Here is a 13,152-nt window from a genome sequence, read left to right as displayed (position 1 = left end):
TCACCGTATAGTACCAGCGAGCAAGGGGTTAAAGGCATACAGCCAGTCATTCATATCTTTATCATTAATGGCCTGCAGAAGGATCCCGCGGTGCTTGGTACACACGGCAAATATGTTGGGGCTCTGAGGGAAGAATAATGCAGTACAGGAGATAAATACCCAAAATCTACATAAATGAAAGAATACAAGTTAAGTTTTATGGTTAATGCAGCAGTATTAGGTATGTTGGTCTAAGCTCTGGTCTTTAAGGGGTTAACTCATCTGAGACATTGGTGGCATATCACTAGGTTATGCCACCAATGTCAGATAGGTTTGGGCATGCACATTGTGCTGTCTATTTCTATAGCAGTTCTGAAAATAGCGTGCTTGGCTATTTTCGAAAGTCCGATAGAAATTAATGGAAGGTGCACCGTGCAAGTGTGGCCACCACTCCATTCACTTCTAGCCAGTGCTCGGCTATTTTTGGGAGTCCCATATAAATTAATAGAGGGTGACCGCAAATGCACAGCTGCTCTCCACTCACTTCAGGAGTCCCGTTCCGGAGAGGTGGGACCAGGACCATATGACATTGGTTGCATATCCTAGTGATATGCCGCCAATGTCTCAGATGAGACAACCCCTTTAAGTAGATTATCTGAGAACTAAATTTGGAAATGTATTCAGTTCAGTGTATTGATCTCAGAGCGGACCTTGACCATGGCTTGTTGGTCCTCGCTGTACTCTACTTGAGCTGTAGACAGGTTGATGAGACAACGCTCCACTGGATCCTTGTCACTGTTGTAGATGAAGACATATGGGCGCCGAACTACCACATACTGCTTTGTCCATGAGTGAGATTGAGGCTCTTTGAAGTTCAAATAACCCTTTTTAGAGACCACCGACCTGAGGACAAAGCAAATGGGGTTCATTCTGTAACACAGAGAACCTAACTCCTGAAAATGACTTGTTTCAATACTCTTAGAAGCTAATGTTACTGCTTATAGGTATCTCGTACCCAGGTCTCAGCTCTTCAATATCGGGTACTAGGTTCAGAAACTCATTTTTTCCAGCACGGGCCAAGTATGAGCTTTCTATTGGGGGAATTATCTGGAACTGTTCAAACTCTGAGCATGGACTGGAAGCACGGGAATTGGCTTCAGGGGTCCTGAAAGAAACAGAATTGATGAAGCACATGACTGGGGTAGCAACTATGCAAATGTATGTAGGCATCAGATTATCACTCACTTCTGATCCACAGAGCTGCATCTGGAGTCTGCTAATGATGGACAGGTAGAAGATGGAGTCAGGGTAGCGCTGCTAAAGCTGGAGACAGAGGGGTCACGACCGATAGGGGAAATATCGGACAGCTGGAAAGGAAACATTCACTGGAAATTATAATAGAACTGACGACTGTAACATAGATAGGAAAATAAAATCCTAACAAATTTTCTAACAAATTCCCCAAGTTCTTAAAGCAGAAAGCAATGATGCAGTTGTTTTGAGCCATGGGGAAAAAATAGTGGCAATGTAAAGGGTTGTCCAGTCATATACATAAAGAGGTTCTCCCACGATAGATGAGGAGTTACTGTTTGGCAGGAATCTTACCCGTGACGCCCCATGCTCCCCAGTTTGAATATAGCAGTTGTCACAAATTAATACTGCTGCTCTATTCACCTCTATGGGACTGCTAGAGATATCCAAGTAAAGCACTTGGCCATCTTTGGCAATCCCATTCAAACAGGTGAACCGGATCGCCATTCTCAGACACTTATCCCCTATCCTGTGGAAACAGGATAAGTGATGGTCATTGGACAACCCATTTAGCAATAGTATAAAGGAAATTATGTAGCATCCACAATATCGGACAACTTTGTTCTTGGCAATTGTATTTCTGTTATTAAAGGGAATGTGTCAAAGAATTTTGTTTCTGCCACTTAAAACCAGATAATGACCCATATCCTTTTTTCTTCTGTCCTAATGCATTCTGAATGGAGATCAATCCGTTCAGTATGCATCAGGATGTCTTCAGTTCCGTCCCTTTTACGGTATTTGGCCGGAGAAAATACTGCAGCATGCTGCGGTATTTTCTCCGGCCAAAATTCCGGAACACTTGCCGGATTGCTGGATCCGGCATTAATTTCCATTGAAATGTATTAATGCCGGATCCGGTAACAAGTGGTTAGGAAATTGCTGCATTGACGGAACCGGTTCTCCAGTCTGCGCATGCGCAGACCTTTAAAAATGTGAAAATAAATAAATACCGGATCTGTTTTTCCGGATGACACCGGAGAGACGGATCCGGTATTTGAATGCAACGGAACTGCCTGCCGGAATCCAACAACGCTAGTGTGAAACTAGCCTTATCTGTTTAAATTTTCTGATTGCAGATTTTTTTTTATTCTATTTCCTGAACATGATTATGGGGGGCAGCCATCTAGCCTGAGCTGTTCTTTACAACAGAAACCATGGGCCACAGACAAAATGGGCAGAACTTGACATCAACTTCTATAGGAGATTTTTAAGCATGCTGTGTGACCTGCGCAGAGGTCAGGAGGGAGTAGATAAGCTGTGATTTTATCACCTATTGTTAATGGTGGATCCTGTGTTTATACAGTAAAGTATACAGTAAAGTGCTCGGTTTTTAAATATAGATATTGACATGAAAAATGTAAAATATTACCCAAAATTCTATAAAAATGTGTTTAACCTAAAGAAATTATTTAAACAATAGCTTATTTTCTGATGACACATTCCATTTAAACAAGAGAGATAAAAGGAACTTTACAACCAAACGGTTTAGAACAATAGATGCAGCATACAGTATCTATTTTAGGTTGCAATGTGTATCTCACCTTACAATCACTAATGCTGTTGCATACTTGGGTCAGCTCCTGGTTAAAAGTATGAGTGAGGAGTCGCAAGCACTGCAATAAAAGTAGTATAGACATTGCCAACTGTTCCTTTAAGAGATTGTGTATATAAAGCCAATAGTGAAACAGAATACAGAGGTTACAGCCACTGTGCATAATCTTGACTACCTTAGTTGCCAGCTCCTTCTCACGATCCACCAGGCTCTCGACGTCGGTGGAGTCATATCCACTGCTCTCACTTGGGGTGATGGCACTTTCAAAGGTAGTGGTAGATATTTGGGAGGAGATGCTGGTAGAGGTGCTGAGCGTTCCACTGCTCAGACTGGGGGATATAGAGTCACTTAGGGATTTTGGAATGCTGTCGCCAAGCTTCTCCCTGAGCAGGAGGAGATGCCGGGTCTTCTCCACCTTAAAGAACAAACAGATGATTATTTATAGGAAAATATAATGGACAGTAGCACCTATCTGTTGTCAAGTGGCAGGTTACTTTTAGGGAAGTCTGTAAACCTTCTTAGAAATGTTGGGAACACAAGATGATTCTAAACATACTCAGCCACCTAAACCTCTGAAAAGGCCTGGGGCTTGCCTTGATGCCAAATTATCTGACATGCCAACAGTTTTATCACATTATATCTTATTGGTATCTCTAAGGAAGGAGATAAGTGTCTGCCAATAGGATAAGTGGAAGTCAACAGGATATTGAGAGATTAAAATCTCATCTGTCTATTCAGGCTCTTTCTTTAGACATGCAATTGATGGTGAATCCCCCTCAAATTGGTACAGTCCATGGACAGAAATGTGCATATTCTTTGTGTGAATCAGAGTATATTTATTTCTTATCGTCTGAACACTAAACAATTGACCTAATGTATCAAAAAAAAATCCTATCCAGCAACCTCATGTAACTGTTCCATTTTCTCAAGTTCCCACTGATGCTCAAGTATCAGGCTGTCCCCGCGAGGCCTCCAGCCAGCCAAGTTCTCTTCCCCTCGGACATAAGCCACTGAGGTGTCCAGGATCTTTCTTCTCCTTCTCTGCATTCCTAAATGGTGAAGAAAACCCCCCATAATAAATAAGAACCAATTACAGACCAACTTAGGTGCCCAAATATTCTTAAGGATTTACAATGGGTCACATAGGAAGAGAAAATTTACTGGAAATTGTACTATAAGACTAAACCATGATCACTCTTTTGAGTAGAGTCAGAAATAAGCACTTATCGAGGAAGATTCTTACCTGGACTTCCTGTGTCAGCCATTTTGCACAAACTGAGTTCATAGATTCCTGTTACTTTGTTACTGCAATAGGAATAAAAATATATGTTATTTCCACATTTACAAAAAAATAAACTCAAAACACCATAAAATAGTATTGTCAGCCACCAATTGTGCAAGTTCTTTCACTTAAAAAGATGAGAGGCCTGTAATTTTCATCATAGGTATACCTCAACTATGAGAGACATAATGAGAAAAAAAAAGAAAATCACAGTCTGATTTTTTTTAAATGTATTTGCTAATTATGGTGGAAAATAAGTATTTGGTCAATAACAAAAGTTAATCTCAATACTTCGTTATATACCCTTTGTTGGCAATGACAGAGGTGAAACGTTTTCTGTAAAGGTACTTTCACACTTGCAGCAGGACGGATCCGACAGGCTGTTCACCATGTCGGATCCGTCCTGCGGCTATTTCGCCGTGCCGCCGCTTCGTCCCCATTGACTATAATGGGGACGGGGACGGAGCTCCGGCGCAGCAGTACTTTTTAGTCTGGCGGCTTTCGCCGTGGGCCGCCGTGCTGCGCCGGAGCTCCGCCCCCATTATAGTCAATGGGGACGGAGCGGCGGCACGGCGAAATAGCCGCAGGACGGATCCGACATGGTGAACAGCCTGTCGGATCCGTCCTGCCGCAAGTTTGAAAGTACCCTTAGTCTTCACAAGGTTTTGACACACTGTTGCTGGTATTTTGGCCCATGCAGATCTCCTCTAGAGCAGTGATGTTTTGGGGCTGTCACTGGGAAACACAGACTTTCAACTCCCTCCAAAGGTTTTCTATGGGGTTGCGATCTGGAGACTGGCTAGGCCACTTCAGGACCTTGAAATGCTTCTTTCGAAGCCACCCCTTCGATGCCTGGGCGGTGTGTTTGGGATCATTGTCATGCTGAAAGACCCAGCCCCGTTTCATCTTCAATGCCCTTGCTGATGGAAAGAGGTTTTCACTCAAAATCTCACGATATATCGCCCCATTCACTCTTTCCTTTACACAGATCAGTCATCCTGGTTCCTTTGCAGAAAAACATCCCCAAAGCATGATGTTTCCATCCCCATGCTTCACAGTAGGTATGGTGTTCTTTGGATGCGACTCAGCATTCTTTCGCCTCCAAACACGAGTTTTTACCAAAAAGTTCTACTTTGGTTTCATCTGACCATATGACATTCTCCCAATCCTCTTCTGGATGATCCAAATACTCTCTAAATGCTCTCTAGCAAACTTCAGACGGGCCCGGACATGTACTGGCTTAAGCAGGGGGACACGTCTGGCACTGCAGGATTTGAGTCCCTGGCGGCGTAGTGTGTTACTCATGGTAGCCTTTGTTACTTTGGTCCCAGCTCTCTGCAGGTGATTTACTAGGTCCCCCCGTGTGGTTCTGGGATTTTTGCTCACCGTTCTCGTGATTATTTTGCCCCCACGGGCTGAGATCTTGCGTGGAGCCGCAGATCGAGGGAGATTATCAGTGGTCTGGTATGTCTTCCATTTTCTAATAATTGCTCCCACAGTTGATTTCTTCACACCAAGCTGCTTGTCTATTGCAGATTCAGTCTTCCCAGCCTGGTGCAGGTCTACAATTTTGTTTCTTGTGTCCTTCGACAGCTCTTTGGTCTTGGTCATAGTGGTGTTTGGAGTGTGACTGTTTGAGGTTGTGGATAGGTCTTTTATACTGATAACAAGTTCAAACAGGTGCCATTAATACAGGTAACGAGTGGAGGACAGAGGAGCCTCTTAAAGAAGAAGTTACAGGTCTGTGAGAGCCAGAAATCTTGCTTGTTTATAGGTGACCAAATACTTATTTTACTGAGGAATTTACCAATGTATTAGAAATCCTACAATGTGATTTCCTGTATTCTTTCCCCCCATTCAGTCTCTCATAGTTGAAGTGTACCTATGATGAAAATTACAGGCCTCTCATCTTTTTAAGTGGGAGAACTTGCACAATTGGTGGCTGACAATACTTTTTTGCCCCACTGTACCTCCAGCTGTATTCATAGTTCTACCCATTATAAAAAGTCTACACATTCAGCAAAGCTTAAAGGGGTTCTGAAGTTTGTTTTAACTGATGATTTATCCTCTGGATAGATCATCAGCATCTGACCGGCGGGGTTCACCCAGGACCCCCGCCAATCAGTTGTTTGAGAAGTCACTGGGCCAGCAGTAAACAGCGAGAAGGCTGCGGCGCTGCTGGAGCGTCGCTGCCTTCTCAAACAGCTGATTGGCGGGGGTCCCGGGTGTCGGACCCCCACCGGTCAGATGCTGATGATCTATCCAGAGGATAGATCATCAGTTAAAACAAACTGTAGAACCCCTTTAAAGAAGACTGGTCACCACAAATTGCAATGCAATCTGAAAGCAGCATGTTATAGAGCAGGAGAAGCTGGGCTGATTGATATATTTTTGTGGGAAAACATAAAACCTGTAATTTATACATTAGCTTTTTTCACCTCCTGTGAAAATCATTGGCAGAGTTATCAGTGACTGACAGCTATCTCCTATGTACATATACACACAATGCTATCAATCCCTGATAAACCTTCCCTCCTGTACCGTTAGCTGTTCATGGGAGGTGAAAAACTGTAGAGATATGAATGTATAAATTACAGGTTTTACTGAATCTTTTCCCATAAAAATATATATATCAATCCACTAAGATTCTCATGCTCTATAACATGGTGCTTTCAGATTGCATTGCATTTTGTGGTGATCGGAATCACTTCTGTCCCTCTGGAGCTCACAATCTTCTATTCCTACATATAACCGACACATTAGGGAAAATACCATGCAAGGCCACTTAACCCATTAAAGGGGTTGTGCCGCCAGCCTCAGGATAGGTCATCAATATCTTACTGGAGGGGGTCTGACCGGCATCCTCGCCTGTCATCTGTCTGAAGAGGTGGTGGCACTCGTAAGAGCACTGCCAGCTTGCGGCGGTGGCACAGTGTAATTACAAGTGCTTGTTCCATTCAAGTGAATAGAACAACACTTGCTTACACTGCACCGCCTAGACTTCTGAGACAACGTGAACTGTAGTCTTTAAGAGGAATTCGCACTTGTACGAGCACTGCCTCCTCTTTAAACTGCTGATCAGTGAAGGTGCCGAGAGTCAAACCCCCACGATCAGATATTGAGGACCTATTCTGAGGACAGGTCATCAAAATGTACTTTGGCTGAACAATATCATTTATCCATGACCTTGATAAATGAGAACCTTCACAGACATTTGGCTGAACAAACCCTTTATTGAAAAGGAATTGTAGAACCTCATAATAATATAGTTTGGTACTCTCAGCGGTGCCATTATTTGAGTATTTACCAATCAGGAGACTTTGAATAACCGCTGCCAAATAGACTGCGCAGGGAACGTGGAGGGGAGATTTTGGCATCGCGAGAATAGAAGACCATGCATACGTCCTTAGTAATCACTGCTGGCTGGATGCAGTGGTCAAGCTGTAAAGGACAGAAAAAAACGTATTACAATGCACTACAGATCTTTCTTTACTGCATATATACACTTCCTATAAAATGTATTCATACCCCTTGGATGGGCGGGGGGGGGGGGGGATTATTTTTTTTTATAAAATCAAATTGTCACTCAACAATAAGGCTTCATGCACATAAGGGTGCACATTTTGACTTATACTAGCTCCTACCAATGGTATACAAAGCATGATTGTACTAAAGCTACCTACACTGGCCACATACATTGCATTAACATCAGCTGAACCTGCTGATTTCGGTTAGATCGGATGACCACCCAGTGTGCATGGGGGTGTCCTGACTTTCATCTGATGGCAAATGTCATCAGAATTAAGGATTTGGGCTATTGGATTTCAACATGCCCAATACTTGAATGGGGCAGTGGCTATCGTTCCACTCCCACTCCAGAATACACACGTACAGATGAGGGGGGGTTTGAGAAAAAGGGACATTTCACTTCACAGATTGAGTTTTTTTTTGTCAAAGTACATTCAATTTTGCATTTTATAAAAAAAATTTAATTCAGATTCTGGCACTGAAATTTGGTGACACAGTATTCAGGATCCATGACCAGCTATGGGGGGATCTACTATTTTCATCACTATCACAGTAGCACCCCAAAACATAGAAAAGCAGATCGAGCAATAAATACCTCCAAATAGGCTGACAGCGTCATGTAAATCTTCTCTCCGTAGGGAGTTACTCTGTTCAGGAGTAAGGAATTATGCAGGGAACTGTCCCAGACAGCCTCGAACCGATAGAACGTCCTGCAGAGCCACGGTGAAATAAATGATATACGTTATCTGCAGCTACGACACATCCCTAACCCAAGACAGAACAAACTCCAACACACAGCACAAAGACACACAGTGACACGGACACAACTATAGTGACTGTGCTAGGCACTAAGTGGGATATTACCCATTCATATACTTTTAACACAGAGTTACTGCTATGGAATAGGTCATCAGTTTCTGATCGGTGGAGATCCGACACCCAGGACTCCCGCCGATCAGTTGCTTGAGAAGGCATCTACACTCACAGTAGTGCTACAGCCTTCTCTCTGCTCACCATGCACGGCGCTGTTCATTTGATAGTGGTTGTGCTTGGTATCGCAGCTCAGCCCTATTTACTTTAATGGGGCCGAACTGCGCCTAGGCCATGTGACCACTGAACGTGCTGAACGTGACATCGCCTGGCCACGGGAAAGCTGCGAGAAGGCCGTAGTTGTACTGCTAGTGCCGATGTCTTTTCAAATAGCTGATCGGCAGGGGTCCCCGGGTGTAGAAGTCCCGGGTCTCTGCTTGTGGATGACTGACCACTAGGTGTGCTGTTTCACATACGGATGATGTTTGGGACAAAGAAAAGGCCAACATGTCTGGTCATAGTGATTCATATAATGGACAGGGATTGCCATAATACAGAATGTCTGTGCAGATCAATGGTCAAAATGACAGATTAAGCATTGACCACAGCTGACCAGGAAATCTTCACTGTCGGTAATCACACAATCCATCTATATGCATGGACATTTAGGTATCGAGTACATCTACTCCTACAGAGACAACGTTGGAGACACTATCATGAAACCTAATGTCCAAATATTAAAGAAATTTGGCCATTTTTTTTTCTGACCACGGACTAGAATTCTCCGTAATAAGATTATCTGAGAAATCACGATGGTGTCTCATGAAACTGCTGCGTCAATTGCACAGTCTACTAAACAGAACAGTCTATTTACTATAAAAGCGCTAGGCAGAATGAGGAGGGAGTAAAGCTGGGGGTGCGGACATAAAGTATTCTGTGCGAGACCCGAGAATCTTTATGTGCAGGGAAAGGAAAAGCGAAACATAAAATACCTAGGCATATCCTTATCAAGAAACAGCCTGAAAGACACAGAAGAAGAAGCTGCCATTAGTGACAGAGACAGTCAGGGGCACAAAAACTAGGAGACCCGGGAGCAGAGAGAGAGGAGGGATTAGCAGAAAATAAAAAATAACAAAAAGGAGCAAATCAAATAATAACATCAAATGGAGAATGACAGCAAAGCTATACATACATATACATTTCCACTGGAAATAAACTCAATTTACCCATGCTGCTTTGGCTCTCTAGACATGGGACATTACCTGCTGCTGCTGTGGTTTTTGAGGTATTTGGCAGAGATTATGTTCAGGGAAAGAACTGTGTCAGCAGCTGCATCATCCACCTCTGCTTTATTCCGCACTCTCCCTATACGAGAGACGCACACGTGACAGCAAGTTAATAGGAATGATCAAGGGCATCAAAAATCTATGTCCTAACAGGCAATGGATACCACGACACTCACCGACCACCAGCTCTCGCACATCCTTCCAATGCAGCTCATTTCCCTTCTCATGTATAATGGTCACTGTGATTCTGCGCTGGATCCCCTGTCACAATAAATACTGCCGTCATGATACAGCTATAAGACTACATCTCCTCTGAGAGCCCTCAAAATTGAGGTTCTAGAGGTTTTACAGATAACGTTGTTAAATCATGAAATCACAAAGTAATTTTTGCAACATAAACTTTAGGCCACATGTTATTGCCTATATTACGACTGCAAGACCCCCACCCCTTGAAGTTCAAGTGAAGCAAACTTAGATCACCATAAAACCCTATGGTGATTTAAGTTCATTTCAGTTGAATTGTGAGGGTCCGAGTCTTGCAGCTGTAATAAAGACCCTATACTACAGCCATCTGAATGAGAGCTAATTTCCATTTTTCCTGCATGTAAATACAATTTATCTTTACTAGTGAAAATAATGATTGTCTGCATTTATCTATGGAACTGCATGGGTAAAAAAAGTGTATATCTAAGTGTCCATTCACACGTCACACCGGCCATGTGTGTTCCGCATTTGGCCGGCAGTATGATAGAAATGCCTATTCTTGTCCATGGCTGCGGACAAGAATAGGACATGCTCTATCTTTTTTGCGAGGCTGCGGAATGGAAGTGCTGATGTGGACAGCGGCATCTTATGCGGCCCTATTAAAATGAATGGGTCTGCACCCGTTTTGCAAAATTGCGGAACGGATGGGGACCCATTCATGCGGACGTGTGAATGGACCCTTACCTGACTATTTTGCATTATTTTGATATTAAATACCTGGTGTAGCAGGAAGGTTCCTTGACAGGACAGACCTCCGGAGTGGTCAACAACAGCTGGGATGTACCTAGGATGGCACCAGCACAGAATGGTCAAAACGTGAATGTGGGCGATATGTACTTACAATGTGTGCTATCTTCCTATGACTTACTCTCCTGTAGGCTCCAGTTCACAGATCTCAAACCAAACCAACAGGTCGTATTTGCTGACGCTCTGTCCAAGGCTCGGCTTGCTTAGAGGATTTAGTTTGGTGGCTGGAACTGTAATACAAATGCAGGACATTACTGAAGGTGCTGTGTCTAATGTATGAAAAGATCTACAGGGAAAACCTACAGGACCTGCACACTGCACAGTTACATCCCGAAACCTCTATTACTAACCATCTCTCTTGGGAGCCCTCTCCGGCAGGCAGGTAGGTATTGGCAAAGAGAGAAATGATGGCAGTTGTTCGGCCCTGTCTTGCAGTGTTGCAGAGATTGCATGAGCATGCTCAGATAGTGTGTCCAAAACTGGCATACTGACATAGCTGGACATTAGGTACCTGACCAAATTTATCCTTCTCTCGCCAGCTACCGTGGACATGAAGTGTAAAGGGTAAAAATAAAACAAAAAGAAGGGAAGAGGAAAAAATACAAATGCAAGGGAAAGAGATATGTGAAGGGATGAAAAGGTAAGAAAAATAAATTGTCATCATGCAGCAAGAAATTAAAAAAAACGAGAAGGTTAATGTATGAAAAGCATGCAGACCAGCAATCACTGAGAGCAGTGCAAAATAAAGAATTTGGGGTAGTCAAATTAGGTCAAGTGTTCACAAATCCCCCCTGAGCCATCCTATGAATGCTGTAACAGTGACTACTCACCAGGTTTAGAGAGGGGCATCGGAGGAGGAAAATGGCGACGGGAAGCCTGCACTGGGCTGTAATAGCAAAGGAAACCGTTATAACCGGTCCAAAAGAAGAGTAATAAACAGATGGATCACATATGCGGTCGTACCTGAGGTCCTGAACCTGGAGGTGTAGCGGGTGCTGCTGATAGTGTCCAAACACTTCAAACACAATAGGTTTAGTTTTGATATATTCTGTGAAAGATTCAGTAACTTCTACAGCAATCTGTGAAGCAAATTAGAAATGGTGTTGGTGGAGTGACATGTATTACTTTATAGTATCCAGTACAATGAATCAAACATTCTTGGTCTTGGGTCACTTACATTCTGTACATGGTAGAAGCCCAGTGGGTTCCCACGTCCGTTGTTTTTAAGGGGTTCTGTGGAAAAGGCTTCATCGTGCCGATGTAAAAAGCTGCAATAAACTCAGAATGAGATCCCAATGGTGGATCTTGGCACAACAGAATCCAAATGATTACATATATAGGGGCAGACATTCACAGTTGTAGCCTCAACGGAAGCCATGTTTGCTTATAGCAGTGATAACACTGACTAAGGGCTGTACTACACTGCCTGATGTTCGGCAGTACGAGTGCTGACTAATGATAACACTATTGGCGCTAGTTTGTCCTGGTCTCCTTCCACAGGCCGATGCAATGTGAATATGGGTGGAAGGATTACTACAGCAGTCATTCCTCCCCTATTCAGTTCTATTGAGTATCAGCAGCAAAATGTTTCATCAGGTACTTGATTATATGGGCCAATTATCAGTAACGAACGCTCCTATGAACACTTGTTCTTGATATTTGGCCTATAATCTTCCGCTATGGAATGAGAACTCACTTGAACTGGCAGAAGATATCGGCATACTCATGTGGAATGCCGCTGGCTTGTAGGACAGTGACACGGAAAGTGAAGACACTGCCGATCTTCAGATGTTCTCCTACATCTTCAGAAAATCCTTCCATCATCATCTTTCCATCCAAAAGACTGCCTGATTTCATGTCTGCAAGATTATAAAACTTTATAAGAAACTGGAACAGCGGAGGGGATCAGACTCGGATTCTGTGCTTCTAAGAGACTTACCCATCTCAGCCAGTCGGTTGACCTCCTCCATAGGAGTGTTCATCTCTGAGCTCTGACCCTGTCCTTCTACGATGCGGAGTTCTTCTAGAGACAGCCCAGATCGAGTGAGGACCGTGGAGGAGACATCATTCTAGGTGCAGGATTATTATGCATCAGAGCAGAAATACTATCGACGACTATACCATTCTATGGTTATCGCAATTACTCAAGTTTCTCAAAAGAGCCAGATCCTCTGGTAAACCCAAACCCCAGACACAACAGTATTCATGAGGGACAACTTGGTGCAGGGTTTATTATTTCTTTGAGTTATTGCATAGACATTCTGTCTCTACATATAGATTATGTGTCCTTCTGAGGAATGCATAAACATGTGTCACTGCATGGTAACCCATTATTAATGCATGAGAATCCACACTGTCCCCTACTGGAGAATACAACCCTGCAATGTGTCCAT

At 43.3% G+C, this 13,152-nt stretch overlaps 1 protein-coding gene across 13 annotated transcripts in view; it reads right to left on the bottom strand.

Moving 5' to 3' along the window:
* Positions 1-13,152, bottom strand: part of KIF1B (kinesin family member 1B) — a 150,191-nt gene that overhangs the window by 6,002 nt on the left and 131,037 nt on the right. For all 13 annotated transcript variants that reach the window (XM_044282048.1, XM_044282059.1, XM_044282052.1 and 10 more), the window contains 19 exons: positions 12,699-12,828; positions 12,456-12,618; positions 11,937-12,027; positions 11,723-11,838; positions 11,590-11,645; positions 10,881-10,989; positions 10,730-10,796; positions 9,925-10,009; positions 9,725-9,827; positions 8,248-8,362; positions 7,432-7,565; positions 4,086-4,147; positions 3,746-3,891; positions 3,018-3,257; positions 2,832-2,903; positions 1,225-1,346; positions 995-1,144; positions 690-882; positions 5-123 (listed from right to left, as the gene is read on the bottom strand). In XM_044282048.1, the coding sequence (XP_044137983.1) occupies positions 5-123; positions 690-882; positions 995-1,144; positions 1,225-1,346; positions 2,832-2,903; positions 3,018-3,257; positions 3,746-3,891; positions 4,086-4,147; positions 7,432-7,565; positions 8,248-8,362; positions 9,725-9,827; positions 9,925-10,009; positions 10,730-10,796; positions 10,881-10,989; positions 11,590-11,645; positions 11,723-11,838; positions 11,937-12,027; positions 12,456-12,618; positions 12,699-12,828 (2,273 nt within the window). The remainder of the gene's footprint in view (positions 1-4; positions 124-689; positions 883-994; positions 1,145-1,224; positions 1,347-2,831; positions 2,904-3,017; positions 3,258-3,745; positions 3,892-4,085; positions 4,148-7,431; positions 7,566-8,247; positions 8,363-9,724; positions 9,828-9,924; positions 10,010-10,729; positions 10,797-10,880; positions 10,990-11,589; positions 11,646-11,722; positions 11,839-11,936; positions 12,028-12,455; positions 12,619-12,698; positions 12,829-13,152) is intronic.

This window comes from Bufo gargarizans, chromosome 2 (assembly GCF_014858855.1).
Source record: "Bufo gargarizans isolate SCDJY-AF-19 chromosome 2, ASM1485885v1, whole genome shotgun sequence".
Classification (NCBI taxonomy): Eukaryota; Metazoa; Chordata; class Amphibia; order Anura; family Bufonidae; genus Bufo; species Bufo gargarizans.
This window is presented reverse-complemented; position numbering and strand designations above follow the sequence as displayed.